Here is a 20599-nt window from a genome sequence, read left to right as displayed (position 1 = left end):
CTGAGCAAAACATGTTTCAAGGATTTATTCTCATTGTTAAGTGCAATATTTGCATACATATTTTTTGTGATGTTACACCAAAAAACAAGGTGAGTGAGAGTTTGCATATGTGTGGTTTTCTACATGACTGACGAAGTACAGTTCCAGATAACATCAAAAAGATGACTACAATTCAAAGAGACACGGAACAACACATAAGCAAACACCACGCAAAATACTTATGTAAATATTTGCACTTGACATCAAGAAAAAATTCTCGGAACACACTGTGCTAAGTATGAAAAAATGTGTAACTGATGCAGTGTTTCATTATTATTCCAAAAACATCAATAATGTTGCATGAAATTGGGTCAAATGTTTCTACTTCCCAATTATCAGTTCCCATTATGTCAGTGGTTTTTATTAGATAATAAACCTTTATTAGATAATAAACGAGTCCATGGCAAGAGTATTTTGATGCATATTATATACATGTACATAAAGTGCAAAAAGGCAAAATAAGACAAAAACTAAAGAACTATCCCTCATTGAGAAACTTTTAATACAATACCAGAAATAACAAGATTATTTTTAGTACAGTATTCAAGAACAACATGTTTCTTCAAAACAGGAAACTTTTGGTAGGAAACACAAAACTCTCGAGGTGTGACAGTCCCAAGCCACTATAGAATTTCAAGCATTCATAGACTTGTAAGATGCAGACTAGAAATAATACAAAGCTGCAAGGAAACAGACTCCTCAGGCAGGAAGTAAAAACTGTAGGTTATAATAATTTATTTAAAAATACAGATAATTACCATATAAAATTAAGCAACAAATTCAGTATCCTAGAAAATTAAGATTATCCAGTTATAGATGAAAGGGGCAGTTATTTAAAGAGTCATACTTGCGAACAGCAGATGATGTTCAAAGTACAAAGAGAACATAAAAAAGAAAATCTATGTTAAAAGTACAAAGAGAACAAAAAAAGGAAATCTCAAATAGAACAAGGCAACTACTAGAGGTAATGTGAGACTTTCAAGCGAACACTAATTGAAATGTGATACCAGAGCATTCAGAAATGTCTTCCTGAAGATGAGAGAGGAAATGGAACTAGCATAGATACAATTGAAAACAACAAAACTACAAAGAAAACAAAGTAGGAACTTATGTTGGGTGGACAGGCTTTCAGCAGTTAAAGTAGTAGACAGCACATTAATTAACAACAGAGAGAACATTGAAATAGATTTTTGTAGATTTTGTAAAATTTTTATATAGCTTCTGTAAAGTTTGGAAGGTAGGAGACGAGATACTGGCAGAAGTAAAGCTGTGAGTACCGGGTGTGAGTCGTGCTTCGGTAGCTCAGATGGTAGAGCACTTGCCCGCGAAAGGCAAAGGTCCCAAGTTCGAGTCTCGGTCGGGCACACAGTTTTAATCTGCCAGGAAGTTTCATTGTTATTTAAGATTGCATTGGGCATAGTATCAATGACACTGGACCATAAATCAGTAGAAATGTGTTACCTGGTCAGACGAATTAGTTTCTTGATACACAAGGTTGATAGTAATGTTCAAGTGAACAGTTGCTGAAAACATGCACCACACCACAGAGACACTCTGTAGAAGGCTTGGGAGGACATTCACTTGGGTGTACATGGGAACTATAGTAGTGATTGAAGGCTCCATGACAGTTGTGGACATGAACATGAGTGTGGACCAGCTGTATCCCTTCATGCTTGATATCTTCCCTGACAGCACAGGCACATTCCAGAAGGATAACTGCCTGTGCCACATGCCAGAATCATGGCTTGAACATGTAATAGTGAACACCTATTGACGTTTTGTCCACCAGATTGGCTTGATCTGATTCCAGTGAAATGCATCTGGAATGCCAAGGAGCACAAGCTCCTCACCCTCAAAATTCTGTCATATAATTTACTAGAATTGTGTATCCTGTGTGTGGACATCCGATGACACATGCCTCAGGAAACCCACCAAGGAGTTGTCAAATTTATTCCATGTGGGACTGCTGCTGTATCACATTCCAGAGATGGACCAAGGTGCTATTGGACATGTGGTCATAATATACAGCTCTTTAGCATATATCTAATTAAGCAAAAATATCTCTGACAAAATTTTTAACATTACATAGTAGAATAAAGAATATTTAGATGTGCATATTAAAGATTTGAGAAACAGATGTATTTGATGTAGTTGCTTGCATTCCACACAATCTGGAAATGGGGAGCACCGTAGTATAACTACCTTTTATGTATTTTTGGCACATATTGTATTTATAGACCATTCTTTCCATGTAGTTCTTTATGCACATTGTAAAGGTAATTGGACTCTTTAAGTGAAACTGTTGTAGTTTGTCATTTTCCTTTTAAATTTCTTTAAATAACTCCCACAAAAATGTTTAGTTCTATGTGCCCAAGTACACTTATTAATTATAAGATTATGAAATGTTTACAGACTATCACTTTAAAATAATTGCAAGTCGTTTGTTACAAAAATTTCGAGGCCTCCCAATTCTTCATAATGCATTAAACGCACTGAGAACACTGTTAATCAACCCAGCTCGCCTTCTATCACGAATTATCTTGAGTACATAAAATATGAGGAGTATCAGAACCCAGTAAGAATGTGGAAGGTTAGTAGCAATTAACAGTATATCAAACAAATGGAAAAAATATGTTGTAGGGTCATAAATCTAATTCAAGGAAAAAGGCAGGAATGTTACTATAGATTTTTTTAAATTAACAGCAGCCATTCATTGAAGTCATTAAATAAAGGCAGTGCATCTTCAGGGTTTCAGAAATATAGACTGTTTTCTGTTTCAAATGTAGAAAGGAAAAGAAGCTGAGAATAAGATGAACATCAGTTGCAGTCACATGGTGCTGTCAGATCAGATTCTGATTATTGGCAAACAGACAGTACACGGACAGAGAGAAAAACAATAGACATTAAAATCACTGTGTACATTTTGAGGAAACTATCTCATTGTTTGCTGAAAGCAATTTAGAGAAATCATGAACAACTGAAATCTGGTGATCAGTTGGAAGTGTGAAATATGCTTGTCTGTTGGATGTGAGTTCAGTGTCTTAAACATTGTGCCACCATGCTGTATAGTAAAGTTAAAAAGTGTCTGTATGTTTACATGAGTGTACTAGGAAAAGGCAACAAATCTACATGTTCAATGACTGTCATTCACTGTAAGACGAAACGAAAGGGATTGAGAGACAAGAAATCTGGCCCACCTAAGAAATAGGCACCACCTAAGAAATAGGCACAAGAGATGATCAGATTATTATAAGTTGAGATGTTTCTAGTTTTTCCTTCCAACTTCTGTGTACTTCTTAGACAAACTAAGGATTAATGGGTAAAAGGAAAATATGGGTCTAATTTTGTAACAGGTACAAGCAGGTGTTTTTAATGATGTCTTATTGTGCATGTTCGTATTTATTAATGTCCTTTGAGATCCTGGTAAGGTGAGCTGATCATGACTTCAAAATTAAAAATCAGTTTTAAAAGTCTGGTACTCCATACTATTGCCCAGCAAGTCATACAATATTAATAAGACTGAAAAGAGCCTTATCGCTAAAAGTCAGTTAGGAAGTGAGGAAAGATTAGGAGAAAGGCATAGTAAAGATTCAAAGTGCCTACGCAGGAATCATGGTACTGAGAAAGTTGATTATTGTTACTCTTTACTCTGAACCCACCGCTGCCCCCCTTCCACCAACCCACCCCTCCCCACCATCCCCCAACCACTCACCTCTTGGCCTAGTTAGTGCTGTCATGTTTGCTTGTCTTTCTGATATCTTTCCCACCTTGCTCGAAGTTGCATTACATTACCAGAAACACTGGTAGTCTTAATATATGTACTAGGTTGTACAATTTTTTATGTGCAGAATAAGGAACTACTGAAATTTGTTGTAAAATGCACAATTTCTGGCATCTCAAACTGTGTCTATGGTAATGGCTGATTCAAGCTTGATACCCAATCCATATGTTGTTAAGAAAATGTTTGGAGTCAGTATTCAAAATGCAATACTAATGTTAGAGACGGAATCTGAAAAGTTCTGTGTAATTTAAATTATGTAAATTACAGTGTAACAGTATTATACAAATGAAAAGTGAAATTGGTTTCTGTATTTGAGTAAAGTTGTATTTTAACCAAGAAATGTTTGTTTCATATGTGTTAATTGACAAACACATAATGTGTACTACTGTAGGAAGATAACCATTCAAGAGCCATCTGTGAAATTAAAGAGATGCATGCATGTGAAGTAGAAAAATTGAAAATGGCATTTGACAGAAGACTGCATGATGAAGTTGAGCAAGTTAAGCATGAAATTATAAAAGCCCTTGAAGAACAAATACAGGTATAAGCAATATAATTTTTTTTATCTTCACTGGTTATGGTTTCTGTTTAATGAAAACTGCATGTTTAGTTTCACTAATGATTACACCATTATACCATATATTGTCCAAAGTACTTAGCAAGAAAAGAAATTCCTTTCCTTTGTCATATTAACATGCTCTACTGTCATTTTATGGGTAGCTCTGTCGTCTGTGGCTATTTCTCAATATACTTCAAACTGCTCTTGAGCTAACAGCCAACATTTTTGAACTGAGTAGTGCATGGTGATAGTTTTCCTGGAAATATAAGTGTTGTACATTTTGCAGGAAAAAACGGTAGTGTATGTGTGAAATGATTTGCAGAAAGAAAGGTTAACTTGGTACTGTAAGTTGTATTTAATATAAGTCATTATTCTGAACGTAGATTGTTAAGTATTAGCCATGTTTTATTTTATGCAAGATAACAGCTTACAAAGTGTTAACACAAAACTTATTATTGTCTACTATTGTTCATTCACTGATTTATATATTCATGCATAGTGTTACTTATGAGAATTATAAATTTACTTGTGAATGTGTCCTTCTAGTTTAGGTGCACCAGCCACATAGTCGCAAACACTTTTCTTGAGAGTAAATCAAGACTTTATAGGTTAGTATGGCATCAGATAAAATACCCAGTCTCATTTAAAAGCAGGGTATTGAACAGTCAGACATTGCACATCAAATGCTACTGAAATATCTTGACTTTAACCTCAACTTTGTATCATCTCATATCAATATTAGTGATCCCCATTCCTATTCCATGTTTGTATTAAATGAAGGGGAAAATGTCTGTCTTTATACCTCTGTGTACACCGTACTCTCTCTTATCATATTCTTGTGATTCGTAAATAAGATATAGAACACATATGAAAGATATCAAAGTTTGCAAGCTTCCAAAGCCAATGGCTCCTTATTCTGGCTAAGGGTTGAAGCGGAAGGTAGAAAAAATGTGAAGGAAAAGGAGTGGTGATGTTTAGGAAAAGTGATAGAGTCAGAAAAGTTGCCCAGAAAGTCTCTACTTCTCACCCAGAAAGTCTCTACTTCTCATCCCATCCAGTGGGTTTCCCCTCACCTGAGGTTCTGGGTGACTTCTCTGAGCTCTACCCCTTTTCCTTCACCCATCTTCCTTCCTCTTTATCCTTTCTGTGAGAAGAAGGAGCCACTGACTCGGAGAGCTTGCAGACTTTAATATCTTTTATGTGTGTTTTCTCTTTCCACCACTCAGTGAATAGAGTTTTTACCCATCAAATTGAATTATATTTTAAAAACTGATTAAAAACTGATTATTTTTGTTGATTTACATGAAATAATATGATGACAACAGTAGAGTGGTCACCCAGTCATCCTCAAATACAGGTTCTCTGAATTTACACAACATTGTTTTGTGAGAACTAATCATCTCTCTTCCATCCCATTTAAGTTCCCTGAGAGATTCTTTTATATTTTCTTAAGGGCCATGCCAACCTCCTTTGTCCGTAGCAATGTACCTCTGAATTTATTCAGCATTGTCATGTCTGCTTCATAAGGACTGAGATGGTGTAACAATACTCTAGAATGGTCACTAGTTCTTGTATGAAATTTCCATTGCAATCCATATAATCTTGTAACTAGATACAACTTTTTTTCTTCTCTCTCTCTCTCTCTCTCTTCTCTCTCTCTCTCTCTCTCTCTCTCTCTGTTTTAGATGTTATCTTACATATATCCACACTGAAAGAGAGATGCAGATCATTACACCAAGCAGAATTGTTGTCCAGGTCTTCTGCATTTCTTTAGATGACGTCATTTTCTGTTTTTATTGTTCTGTTCCAGTTTTGGTCTGTGTGCCATTATCAAGCATCTACAGACATATAGTACAGTGCCTCAGGAAAATGCAATAGGAGGCACAACTAGAGGATGAATAGTATTTAAACCGACATGCTCTGGGAGGTTGTAGGGGACATCAAAACAAATATTTTTCCCTAGTGCCATTTTTTCCTATGAGGATTATTTAAACCGGTGGAGGCCGTATTACACTCTTCAGTACCGAGCGAGGTGGCGCAGTGGTTAGACACTGGACTCGCATTCGGGAGGACGACGGTTCAATCCCGCGTCCGGCTATCCTGATTTAGGTTTTCCGTGATTTCACTAAATCATTCCAGGCAAATGCCGCGATGGTTCCTCTGAAAGGGCACGGCCGACTTCCTTCCCTAATCCGATGAGACCGATGACCACGCTGTCTGGTCTCCTTCCCCAAACAACCAACCAACACTCTTCAGTTGTTAGAGGCCGTATTATGATCTTCAGTTGTTAGATGGCGTATTACGCTCTTCAGTTGTAGGCAACTGCTGTCCGCCGGTGCAGTAGTGCATTGTCTGTGTTTACTAATGGAGCAATACACCTGGAGTGAGTGCATTGATATGGTTAGAGCGCACTGCGTAGCGCACCTCAACGGACGAGCTGCACATTGGGTTTATCAACAACAATATCCTAATCACCGTATCCCGCATAATACGACCTTTGCTGCTGTGTACCAACGTCTGCGTGAGACCGGGTCATTTAGCAGATTACCTGGACAGGGACGTCGTCGCACGGTAAGACGGCTGCAAGTTGAAGAAGCTGTTTTGCAGCATGTGGAGTGGGATCCTTCAGTCAGCACTCGTGCAATTGCGCGTAACATGGGGACGAATCGGACAAATGTAAGAACAGTCCTTCGAGAGCAATTGTTAGGACTATTCCACTTACAGCATGTCCACAACCTGGAACCAGTTGATTATCCACCCAGAGCACAGTTTTCGCAGTGGTACCTGGAACTGTGTGAAATGCATCCTACATTTCCATCCTCTGTGTTGTTTACCGATGAAGCAATGTTCTGGGGTAATGGAGTCTTCAACATGCACAATTCGCATGTTTGGAGTGAGTATAACCCACATGCCACAGTTACTACCACTCATCAAGTGCGGTTCTTCATTAATGTGTGGGTCGGTGTTGTTGGGAACTGTTTAATTGGGCTGTATCTGCTACCTAGTTGTTGTCTCCTGGTCATAAAAAAATGGAAAAATGTTTGTTGGTTTAATTAATTTGCCGCCAGTGAAATCTTCCTCTACCAGTTTAAATACTCCTCCTAGGAAAAAATGATTCTAGGGAAAAATATTTGTTTTAATGTCCCCTACAACCTCCCAGAGTTTGTCGGTTTAAATACTTTTCACCCTGTATATATACAGCAAAATTTGCATTTTGATAACATTCACACACTTCCAAATTTTGATGTGTTATTATGGAATACAAGCAGGTTAAAAATAACAAAGTCCTTGAAGGGTTGTATTCTTCTTCATAGTCTGTAAATAAATCATAGGTACATGCATCAGTTATAGTGCCACGGACTGAAACTGCATTTGAGCAGAGAGGCTCATTGCAGTGAGAATACTTACAATAGAGTCAACAGCTTTTGTCTCTGACAAGTAATGTTATGCATAAACTTGTGTCACTCACATGCAGCTTGAAATACAACCATCAAGTTTATAGAATCAGATGTGGTGAATGTGAGACTTTCTATCTGATGGAAACTGGTATGTGGTTCTGCACCAGATCCACTGAGCACACAAACACAAGCAAGAATTATATGTCCTTATTTAGTGTACATTTGCGTAATTACAGTCGTAACACCAGCAGCATTGAGGAATCTTTCAAGGCACTAATAGGGTTGAGAAGAGTAGACCAATGGAGAAAATAGAGATTTGTAGTGCCTTCAAAGAGCAACCAAAAGGTATACTCAGTGCACAAACAGATCTCAGAAATAAGAGATTTTTAAGATGGTTTTAGACCTCTGCATTTTAGGTAGACACTTTTAGGTGTGTAAATGACTGTCGTCTAGTAACTTTTATGGTCCATACATGATAACCATTTTGTTTTTGGTAACATATAAGCATTATGTTGTAATATGCATTTTTGGTATTTCAAGGTCATTCACGTTTATTCCATATCTACCTCCCACCCCCTTCCTTTGGCCCCGTCCCCCCTCCCTCCCCCTACCTTTGGCCCTGTCCTCCCTCCCTCCCTCTCCACCTACCCCTCTCCCTTTCTCTATTCCTCTCCCTCTCCCTCTCTGACCAGTACAGTTTTAGTCCTGTCAATGACACCACTAAGTTGGAGAATCATGATCAATAATATGTTGTTGGCTAATTATTCTTTGGTGTACATATGTCCACCATTATCATCTATGTCATTCATTGACTGACTTTGTACAGGCTGAGTTGTTTTTCAACTTGCAGGTGTAACACAAGCTATGCATCAGTTATTTGTGTCATTTATAACAATTGTTGACTATATTGTAAGTCTTCTCACTTCTGGAGCCTCTCTGCTCATGTGCAGTTTGAATCCATGGCTCAGTGTTTGATATATGTACCTATGGTGTGTTTACCAACCCCATCAAGTGGACATAGACCTATAAAGACACGTATTTTCTAAACCTGTTTCCATACCGTAACATGGTATCAAATTTTTTAAGTATGTAGATGTTAAAGGACGTCAAATTTTGTTTTTACATATTGTTATTCTCATATTACGTTCTCCTGGCATGCTTTATGATTTTTTTTAGCCACATGACAAATTAAATATAGACAGAAATTGCAATAGAACATTAAATACAGCTACAGTCCAAAGTGGAAAATGTTTGTTTTAAAGAACCTAGGCTGTGGAGTTACATTACATGAATCTACTTTCGTGTTTCCTTACAATTGACCAATGAACATATATTCCTGTAGTCAGGGACATTATCAGAGAATAATCTGGTATTATTGTTGCTACTATCTGATAAATCATTTATGTGTATTGAGAAAATTAGAATTGCTGTAATTCCTCCTTGAAACACATTCCATGCCACGTTCATGTATGTTGAAATCTGGACATGCAGTATAGTGCTCTGGGTTGCTTCAGTAAAATATTCATTGTGCTAATCATCTGTCTGCTAAGACACTCCATTTAATCATATCTTGGTTCATAGCCAAAAAGATGTACAATAGTGTTGATCACCTTTCCAAATCTGTGCATCCTGTCTTTTACCCTTTTGTAAATAGGAATAACCTGTGCTCTTCCCAAGTCACATGAGACTGTTCACTACACAAAAGATTCTTGATAAAGTAAATAAGCTAGGAAGGTAGTTAATTCCAACTGAAATCTTCTCCCATTTATTGAAAGGGATCACATGTCACACTCACCTACAGACAAGACATCAAAACAGGCACACACCACTGTCTGTCATACTCAACTGTTTGTGTCATAATTCTAGGTCATAATTTGAGTTCTTGTATAATGATTTAATTTGAGAAACGTCATTATTAACCTAAAAAACTGCTGGAAACTTTTATTCATTATTTTCAGTACTGTTTTTGGTCAAAGCATCATATTTAGGCGACCTACACATATTCAGAAACATGTAAGGAGTTATCTGAAAAGCTTTGATCTCAACAGTACTCTCAAAAGTTATCGTTACAGCAAACACTTAAAACAGACACTTCTTTTCACTCAAAAATCATAAGACACACAGTATTGCAAACATAAAACTGTACCATGTCTGTTATTTGTGCAGGCCAACTGAAGATGTCCCTCTCACAGTATAGCAGAGATGCTACGTCGCATATAGGCACAACAAAAAGACTGTCACAAATAGACCACACACACACACACACACACACACACACACACACACACACACACACACACACACACAGCTGCAGTCTCAGGCAACTGTAGTCACACTACAGCTACAGTTGCCTGACACTGCAGTTGAATGAGTTGCATTTGTGTGTGTGTGTGTGTGTGACACTTTTTGTTGTGCCTATCTGCGACTCAGCATCTCCTCTATATTGTGAGTGGCAACTTTCCTTTTCATGGTGGTGGTGGTGGTGGTGGTGGTGGTGGTGAGGTCCCATACTCCGAGGAGCGTAGGGGACGATGCGGGGAGACCCACACCGCTGTACTAGGCAAGGTCCTAGTGGAGGTGGTTTGCCATTGCCTTCCTCCAACCATAGTGGGGATGAATGATGATGATAAAGACGACACAACACCCAGTCATCTCGAGGCCGGAAAAATCCCTGACCCCGCCGGGAATCGAACCCGGGACCCCGAGCACGGGAAGCGAGAACGGTACCACAAGACCACGAGCTGCAGACTTCCTTTTCATAATAGTGTTATATTCCATCTCGGATTTTCCATTGTTTGAAGATGTCCCTTGGATTGAGACTAGTGTAAACAATGAACAAGCTATCTTTGCAGCTGCTTTTTGGTGGTTAATATTGACGTTCTTAAAATATTTAAAAGTTGTGGAACACTGCTTCCAGTAAATATAATAACTTAAAAATATGCTGACCTAATTTGAGCAAAATGATTTTCCCCCTGTGGCAACCACGCAAATTTCAGAACCATCAATCAAGATAACACAGGAAGCGTTCTTCATAAATAATATAATATAAGCAGTGAATTGAGGTAAATAGAGAAGTTCAGTATCTATCAGCTTTTAATTCAGTACTGAAGCAATAACTACCAATGAACATATATTTGTATTGGATATCGTTTTGGAATTTGAAACTGGATTGAAGCTTTCAACTCAGCAAACCATAGATCACCTTTGAGAAAACTGAAGTTGTGTAACATCAGAAATTCATCTGTGTCTCTTCTGGAACCAAGAAGGAATACTGGGAGATAATAAAGGAACAATGAGAAATTAGGAATGGAGTTTGAATATGTCCTCTAGATTGCTTAATGCTAAGGTGACAAGATCATAAATTTTCAGTCCACCAGTGAAACAGTAACACGTGGTGTAGTGTAGCACCCGTTACATAGTGTTTTCTCTTCCTCATGTGTATTAATGTCATGACAAAACTCCACAAAATAAGCTCTGAAGATGGCACCTTAACTGGTAACTGCAAGTTGCTTGAAGTGTACATGTATTAAAATAGTCAGTGGGGAAACCATTTTCTTTTTTAAGTGTTAAAAGGCTCTGGCTGTATGTTGTAACTGAACCAACAACTTCAATAACAATCTGTTGCTTTGATGTTGTTCATAAATTTTTACCTTGACTATTTTCTTATGCTCACGTTCTCATAGTTTCTTGATGTTGAACCTGCAATGGAATGCCACCAAATCTCACCATGTGACTTCATTTCCACTTGCAGAGGGTCACGGGCCGTAAGAGAGCTCTGTAATTTTCAGGGTATGAAATGATGTAACTGCCTTTTAAAGAACTCTTCTTTATTTTGTTGCTCTTATGAAACATTTACATAAATTGGCCAACAGGCCTCATATTAACTAGACCAACATCTTCGAAGTGATTCTCATAACAACGCATTCAGCTTCATTCATCTGTTCTGGACATTGGCATTGTAGGCAGTGCCTCTTTCTCTCTGTATTCCAAAACACTGCCTAGCTGCAGCTCCAAAGCAAAGCAACCCCTTCACAGCAGGTGGAAATGCTCAGCCATCACCACAGATTGGCGATGTGCTGTCCCAGTTCTTCTTTCGCATCTCTGCACGTATCTCATCACAAAGTTCACACAGTGCAGATGCTGTAGATGCTAACAACCTAAACAGCATGTTTACATGAACATCTGATTGCAAGAAAGAGTTGGAACAACTTCCCCCAAAATGAGCTATGAAGGTGGCACCTCGGTTGGTAACTGCAAGTTGCTTGGAACGCACACAACTGAAAATTGTCAGTGGGAAAACCAAATTATTTTTTATGTGGAAAAATCAGTAATGGCTTGTATCCCCCTTGGACGGCAGTTGAAGCAAAACATTAAGAACTGTACAAATTGAGACAATTGCAGCCATAAACTTATAGCAGAATATTGTTACAGAAAAGCGCAAGAAGTCTTACGCATGTTGTAGGCTACAGAGAATATTGTTATGAAGTGTTTGTTTCACATAAGTACATCAGAATATTTTATTTTTGAGTCGATATAATGGAGCAAGTAAGTGATCACTATACCAGGACAAAATATAACTAATTTTATCAGAGATCAAAGTTAAAATTGATATTTTGCATTTCATATATCAATGGTTCATTTGGTTTTTACAAGCTCCCCAGTCTCACTAAAAACATTTAAGAGGATTGATTTCAGTACATTAGGAAAATGTTTTTGATAGACAAATAGTTATATTAATTCAAAGGAATTTAAGTGTGTTTGTATTCATTCAAAGGCTGTTAAGTGGGAAGTCTGTGGTCCTAAAAAAAATTATGATTGTACAAAATCGTTAAGGCTTTTGTGGCCACTTGTTGACATATTGTCTGTTGGCTTCTTTCTCGGGTTCTTTGGTCAACATTTGTTCAATGACATTTCTGAGCTTGCACTAACATGGGTGACTGGTATTGTCAAAGATTTGCCTGCCATTGCTGGTGGATGACTGGAGTCGAGCTCGTGGCCACAGATTATATGTACCTCATGCGCCGACATCAAAGGACTTTTCTTCCATGGTCCTCTCACTACCTGCAGTGGCCGTTGGCTGCAGCACAGGGATCCAGGATCTGCTCACCTTGAGGCTTTCCTCTTTCTTGTTGAATCTGTTGTCATGTTTGTGGATTTCTGCAGCTTCCCTGAACAAGTTGGGTGTGATAGCTCTTCTCTACAGCAAGAACTTCCATATCAGCGAACTGTACTATGTGGTCAGTCTTGCACAGTATATGCCTTGCCATGTCCAATTTCTCAATCTTCCCCAACCTGCAATGCCACTTATGTTCAGTGATCCTGGTGTTAATTGATCATCCATGCATTCCAATATAGACTTTCCCACATGTATATGGTATGCGATATATTCACGACATTGCAAGTGGGACCCTTTTCTCCTACGCAGATACGGGACACTCTTGTTTATTGGTTTATAAGTAGTCATGTTTGCACAATATATGACCGATAGGAAAGAATGGCAGAAAGGGCATACCTAACATTTCTTCTTCCAATGCCTCACTTTCTGAGTGTTTGAATCTGTGACACTTCACATGTAACTGGTAGAGTGAGTACTCTTTACTCCTCAGAATGCTTTCTAGGTGTTGCGTATCACATCAGAGGTGCTGTGGCTCACACATTCATGTTGTGTACATTACAAGAATATTAATCATGTGTCTTACCTGGCTTGGGTGGTGATTTGACAGCTTGTGCAGGTATCAGTCAATGTGTGTCAGTTTTTGATACATGCTGTGTCCCAGGTTTTCATCATCTCTCGTAACCAGCACATCTAGTAATGTTAGGTGTTGGTCCTTTTTTACATCCATGGTAAATTTTAGATTGGCATTCAGACTGTCCAGGCATCTCAGAAAGTCACTGAGGTGTTCATCATCATGGTTCCACACAACACAGGCATCATTGATGTAGCTGTACCACACCTTAGCTTTACAAGGTGCCAAGTCCAACACCTATGCTTCAGAATGTTCCATAAAGAATTTGGTCACCACTATACCAAGTGACTATCCATGTCAATGCCTTCCAGCTGTTCGTAGAAGCTTCCATTCCACATGAAATAGTTCCTGGTGAGACATGCAAGGAAAAGCTTGGTCATGTCTTTTGGGGAAAATGGAACTCATATACTTCAGAGAATCATTGAGTGGCACTTAGGTAAACAATTACATGATATTGTATGTGTTATGAATCAGTCTGGAGTGACATTTGCAAAAGCCATTAATTTGATGACTCTATGCAAAGAAATGTAATAAATATTTAACAGGCATAATACATCATTTTAACCACAACAAAGTATCCTCAAGATATAGAGAAATAAATGATCTTGTGTGCATCCCAGAGATGTTACACAGAACCACTTATATTCACATTATATTCTGATAAATTGTCTGATAATATTAGTTGAAAGCTCAGGCTTTTGCTAGATGATTGCAGTCATCTATGAAGTGGCCTAACTGTTATTGTGAATGAAGCTAGTGAGTGTGTGTGTGTGTTGGGGGGGGGGGGGGGGGAAGCATGCTCTCGCAAGGGGGGAGGGGAGGGGAGGGGAGGGGAGGGGAGGGAAGGGAAGGGAAGGGGGGGAAGCGCATTTGACTGATTCTTTAATGGAGCAGTAACTTTTTTCAATGTTGCTGCTTTCCTACTGAGAGACACAATGTCTTAATTAACAGCACATTTAAAAAGTAATCTAAGAGCAGCCCTCACAGTTTGAGTAGTGTACCATGGGAGTGTGCATTTGGTTGTCTGTGAGTGAGTGAATGTACTTGTGCTAGAAATAGAGCTGTTGTTCAAAAGCTAGTGTCAGTGCTATTTTCTGTTAAGTGTTTCTGCATTCCACACATCAATCTTCTGTAGGTGAGTGATTGCCTTTCCCTTATTTTATGTATTAGCTATAATTAGTTATTTATATAGGTGTCAGAAGTCTTCCCATCAAGTATGGGCTTCACTGAGCACTTGGTCAAAATCTTTGGCCCTATTGCCTGCTTGTGTTGTTTGTGATGTGGGTGTGATTACTACTCCATAATACTCTATATACTAAACTCTTCAAACTTTGCATTTCACGATTAAGTTGACAGGTGCATATTGACAAAACTTATACCAGATGGTGCAACACCATCTTTTTAAATTCTGATTATTCTTTGTTGAGAACTCAGGCCAACTCCTGTAGTTTGAATGACTCAATTACTTTTTAGTTTCTGTCCACAGAAAGTGTGGATGACACTTGTCGTGAAACCTATCTTTGTGCATCTGTCTGGCTTTCCAAGCTAACACATCTTCCTGCATCATACAATAAATGCGCGTTTGAATTTTCTTCTAAGAACTAATGCTGCATTTGTGACAGCCACATGTGAACTGTAAACAGTAGTAAACACCAAGGGCACATGACAAATGATTATGTACAAAGTAGCAGCACCAGTGTGTATGTAGCAGACAGTTGTTTCTCCTTAAAGGCTTAGGAATCTTGTGGATGGTTGTTACTAAGGCATATCTGAAAGTCAGCTGGAATGGTTTCAGAGCTTGGTGACAGCTTTGTGTGTCTGCACTCAGAGTAGATTCCCATTCCTTTAATATTTCTACTGGCTTCAGTTTGGGCTAGTAGTGTTATATTTTTAAGATGACTGGTTACTGTGTCAATTTCTTGTAAACTAAGTACATCAGTATGGGCCACTGGTCAAATTTCTCTAGTATTTTCTTGTATATTACCACTTGCTTTATTTACTGTGGCCATGTTTCCTTTTCTCTCTGATATCTTTTCCTATGTCTTATATTTCACAGAATATTAATATTTCTGTAGAAGAGTATCATGTAGCTTTCTTCCAGCCGTGTCATCATTATCATATTCCAGTCATTTACTGAGCAGTAATATTTCTTATAAATCCCATTGGCAACACCCTCCTGCTTAGTCATACCTGTTCACAACACTTCACACCATCAAAACTTTTTAACATACCCTTTACTCAGACTTTGGCAAACCTGTGAAAAATGTACCAAGCAGTGAATAGAATTTTGTGTTTGATATTCTTTTGAAGCAGAGATGAAGTATAACACTAATTACAGTTGCATCTTGATTATATGCAAGTTGTAAACACAAGAGTCATAAATCCCTATTTACACCAGATATGAGTTCATCTCGACAATGTACAAATCATATTAGATCTCAAAACCAGTCCCGTGTCTGCTTGTATGTGTGGCTCAGCAGCACACTCTCCTGAAATAGATGTAGCCACCTCATCGCTTCCATGAACTGGATTTATTCAGCACACATAATTTCACCAACTGCAGTAATATGGATATTGAATCTTTTAAGATCATGTAGCATTAATTTTTATGGTCTGCTGTCAATGTTTGTATCCTTTGGTGTTCATATGTTCAAGTTGCAAAGTTAATTTTCATTTTCTTTCTATCACTTGTATAGTAATATTTGAATATGACTAGCCATCCCTGTTAACAGGTAGCAAGACAACCATGTATTGTTCTCACGCAAAATGAGTCTAGTTTTCGTGCAGCAGATGGCTTGCACGTCAAGAAAAAGATGGCCCGACCTATATTCGAGTATGGTCTTATGGAGCTTTCTCTAACCATTTCATTGAACAGATTAGGTCAGCGTCTTACCCATGACAGAAACATGCTAAACTTGTTGGCAACAACTGTAATGCAATGTAACAAACTAAGCTAACCCCTTTAAGACGAACACACAGACAAAGGCATCTGTGACCCTGACACAGTAGTAGCAATTATTAGCACCAAGGTACAAAGGTCTACTAAACAAAGCACAAAAATTGATAAATGACATTTTTTATTATATAAACACAAGGCTGCTAGCTATTTATATTTAGAAAATATACAGAGAAAGCAGCCTTGTCTTTACATACAGAGACAGAAAAAAAAATCCCACTGCCAAGAAGGAGTTGTGTGAGATAAATAAAAGTTGGTAGGCGGGTTTCTACATCCGAATTATGGTATCTATTTATATTTCATGGCAGTTGCATAAGAGTGGCACTGATGGTGCCACTGTGAGGATGCAAATTAAGTTTTCTTTAAATAAACCCTGTTGCAGTCACGAGCATTAGTTACCTTTGAGACTGGACATAGCAAGTTGATGTTAGTCAAGAATGCCTTTAACACATCAAAGATACCATTATCAACAGCTCACTGAGTTTGAATGAGATCATGTAATGCTACGAGAAGCTGGATGTTCCTTCCACTATAGTGCAGAAAGACTTGGCTGGAATGTAGCCACTGTTCATGATTAGTGGCAGCGGTGGTCATTTAAAGGTATGGTTGCAAGAAGACTGGGCTCCACATGGCCATGTGCCACTACCAAGATGGAAGATTGCTAAAAATATGTGTGTCAAGGCAGACAGCCACATATACAAATAAATGTGAAACTGAGTAATTAAAGAACTCGCTGATGATGTCAGGCTGTGGTGTATAGCACACCATATTGCGTCTGTAGCAGCAATTCAAGCACCAGTTGGCAATACAGTGACACAATGAACTGTGACAAATCGGTTCTTCAAGGAGGGCTCCAAGCCAGGCGCCCTGTAGTGTGTGCAATCCACTGACCTTGCGACTTCAGTGGTGTCAAGCTCATTGGAGGGCGGAGTGGAGGTTTGTTGTGTTTTCCTATGAAAGCCGGTTCTGCCTTGGTGCCAGTGATGGCCATGTGTTGGTTAGGAGGAGGCTAGGTGAGCATCTGCAACCAACCTATCTGCAGCCTAGACAAACTGGACTTCTGGTCTGGGTGCAATTTTGTATGACAGCAGAAGCACTCTTGTCGTTGTCCTATGCAAATTTATATGTCAGCCTGGTGATTTGCCCTGTTTTGTTGCCATTCATGAACAGCATTCCAGCGAGTGTTTTCCAACAGAATAATGCTCACCAACATGCTGCTGTTGTAGTCCAACATGCTCTACAGAGTGTCGACTTGTTGCCTTGGCATGCACAGTCACCAGATCTGTATGCAGTGAAGTTTACTGGGATGTCATTGGGTCATCTATAACCAGCATTTACCTTTCCTGTATTGACTGACCAAGGGCAACAGACCTGGAACTCCATTGCACAAATTGTCATCTGGCACATGTATGACACAATGCACGCACTTTTACATGCTTGCATTCAACATTCTGGCAGTTACACCAGTTGTTAATATACAGTGATTTCACATTTGCAATAGCTTTTCTCATGCTTACTTTCACCTGTGATCCTGCATCATTAGTCACTTAAATATGTTACCTATACAAATGTATTCCCAAAATTTCATTAATCAACACGAGTTATGTTTTGGTGTTGGGACTCGATTTTCCATCAGTATACAAATAAAAAATCATTTATCAACTATATGAGGGGTGCAAGACACCTAGACTACAAAATATGCAGAAAAGCCTACACTTCAGTAAAGTGGATAATTAAGAGGTTATCTCATTTTTCAGACAGTAGTTAGAATCACTTGTTTCACCCATTGAATTGTGACTCAAGTTCAAGCACACAGAATACCAGATTCTAGAAAAATATGTACCTATCAGAAAAATTGAAGATGACAGAGACTCTCGCTTTATATACAGACAGTATCAGGAAGATCAAGCAGTCTATGTGTATACTGCTGGTTCATAGTGTCCAGTGAGCACAACATTTCAGCATTCAGGGAGGTTGCCAACATCGGGCCAGCTGCTGATGCCTGTTTGGACACAATCCTAGTTTATGAGGTTGCCCCTCTAATGATATTGTCCCAGTATTTGTAAGTTTGTGCCAAAACCCCATTTCATTCCTATTCCCTCACATGAGTCTAAGACAAACAATACTCTGTGACTGCTGACTTGTTAGGATACATTGGTTGAGTTGGCCACTGGTGTTCTCGGCTATGATCTTAGACGGTGCGCACCATTTGTCCAATACATGTCTTGCCACAGCATCAGGTATATACCAGATTTCTGCAGACTGAAGTTAACTTTGATGCTGCCCAATAATTCCCATGTTTTATTAGATGGGCAAAAGGCAGTTCTTACTCGGTGTTTTTTCAGTATGCTTCTGATATTTCCGGGTAGCCCATTGGTGTATGATAGAAGGGCATGGCTGCCTCTTTCTGCTTAAGAGTTTATCTCATTTTTCAGACAGTAGTTTCTGGATCATCTCCAGAGTTTAGAGTAGTGGGGGTGCACAGAGTGTGCTTAATCTGTCATTCTGGGTAAACATTTTGCTGGAACACAATTCTGAGATGTTCCAGTTTGCAGGGAGGACACTCGGCATCTGAGATGGTGTGCACCCTGTTTACTATGTTTTAATACCCCATTCTTTTGTGCAGGGTGGTGGCAAACGTCTGCATGAAGATGTAGGCAGTATGCATTTTCTTTTGGAACACGCTGTGGCCCAGGATGCCTTCAGTTCTTCTTTTGGAATGGTTGTCTTTCTTCTGCCTCAGTCTCCACAGTGAATTTGATGTTAAGATGAATGGAGTTTAGATGAGTGAGGAAGTCATGGAGTTTGTCCCATCAGTGGGGCTGGATGAATGTGTCATCCATGTAGCAGAAAAAGCAAGTGGATTTCCATTTGGATGACTCCAGGGCTGCTTCTTCGAAGCAAATTTGCAACCACAGGTGAGAGTGGGCTGCCCATTGTGACTCCCTGTGTTTGTTCATGGTATTCTCCATTCAATAGAAAATACATGGAGGTCATAACATTCCTGAAAAGATTGGAGGTTTTCCCTTCAAACTTGCGACCAGAGAGTTCAGCTGACTGTCGTAGAGGCACCCTGGTGAAAAATGAAACACCATCAAAGCTCATTGGCATATGTGACGCATTCAGCCTAAAATTTGAGGTTTTTCAGGTATTTTGCCATAAAATATGTAGGAACCCTGATGTTGCTGACAATGGGGCATAACAAGATCCCATCTTTGTAGACCTTAGGGAGACCAAAAAGTCTTGGTGGTACAGGTCCTTGGGGTAACAATTTCTTGAGAAGCCTTCTTTGGTAAGCTGAGCTCCTGAGATGTGCTCTGCTCTTGTTTTCCACCTTCTTGTAGGAGTTGTCACCTTCTGCTGCATCTTATCAGTGTGCCTTTTTGAGCAGGTAATACAACAATCTGTGGGCACTCTCAGATCCTGAATGGTCACCGATTCAGCTGGTAATATTTGATTCAGTAGACATAGTTATCATCAGAGACCTACAATTTAAGGATATACTCCTTAAGCTGCTTAAGTCAGCAGTCACACTGCAGCCTGCTAAACTATGCAGACAATTCCCATGACTAGTGTTAACGTAGGGTTAGAAATAAAGTTAAGTCCCCTCTTACAAAATTGAAATTGTTTTGCCTGTCAGCTGCATGTCAGTCAGATTGAGACAGTCCTGTGGGGGCCCTCAAGGCATGGTTTTCAGCAAGATGTAAAAAATGTTATATTTGATGTCCTGTAGCCTTCCTATATGCGGAATTGACTGCCACCAAATAACATCATCAATTCAGTCCTGCCTCCAGGGAGTAAAAGTTGGCCAGTTGTAAACGTACTTTAAATAATTCTGAACTTTGCTTATGTGATTCATCATGTCGATTCAGTGGGAAGCAGGAGAATCAAGAATCAGGCAAGTTTTGCCCTGATACATGACAGGATATATGTGAAGTTTGTTTAGGCTCCACTGCACAGAATTATCACTGGAAACCCCTTACATGTCCTCCATACAATCCCAATCTCTTGCAGTTTCCATATTTTTGGAGCCCTGAAGAAAGACATTTGTGGCCCATCAATTTGCTTTGGACAAAAAGGTGCACACCTGGGTACAGTCATGGGTCCATAGGCAGTTGC

General features: G+C 39.0%; 1 protein-coding gene across 1 annotated transcript in view; it reads left to right on the top strand.

Annotated features, from left to right (window-relative positions):
* LOC124775796 (A-kinase anchor protein 9-like) overlaps positions 1-20599 on the top strand; it is a 517018-nt gene that overhangs the window by 288359 nt on the left and 208060 nt on the right. Inside the window, exon 22 of the mRNA XM_047250627.1 lies at positions 4212-4361. Within this exon, the coding sequence (XP_047106583.1) occupies positions 4212-4361 (150 nt within the window). The remainder of the gene's footprint in view (positions 1-4211; positions 4362-20599) is intronic.

Source organism: Schistocerca piceifrons, chromosome 2 (genome assembly GCF_021461385.2).
Source record: "Schistocerca piceifrons isolate TAMUIC-IGC-003096 chromosome 2, iqSchPice1.1, whole genome shotgun sequence".
Classification (NCBI taxonomy): domain Eukaryota; kingdom Metazoa; phylum Arthropoda; class Insecta; order Orthoptera; family Acrididae; genus Schistocerca; species Schistocerca piceifrons.
This window is presented reverse-complemented; position numbering and strand designations above follow the sequence as displayed.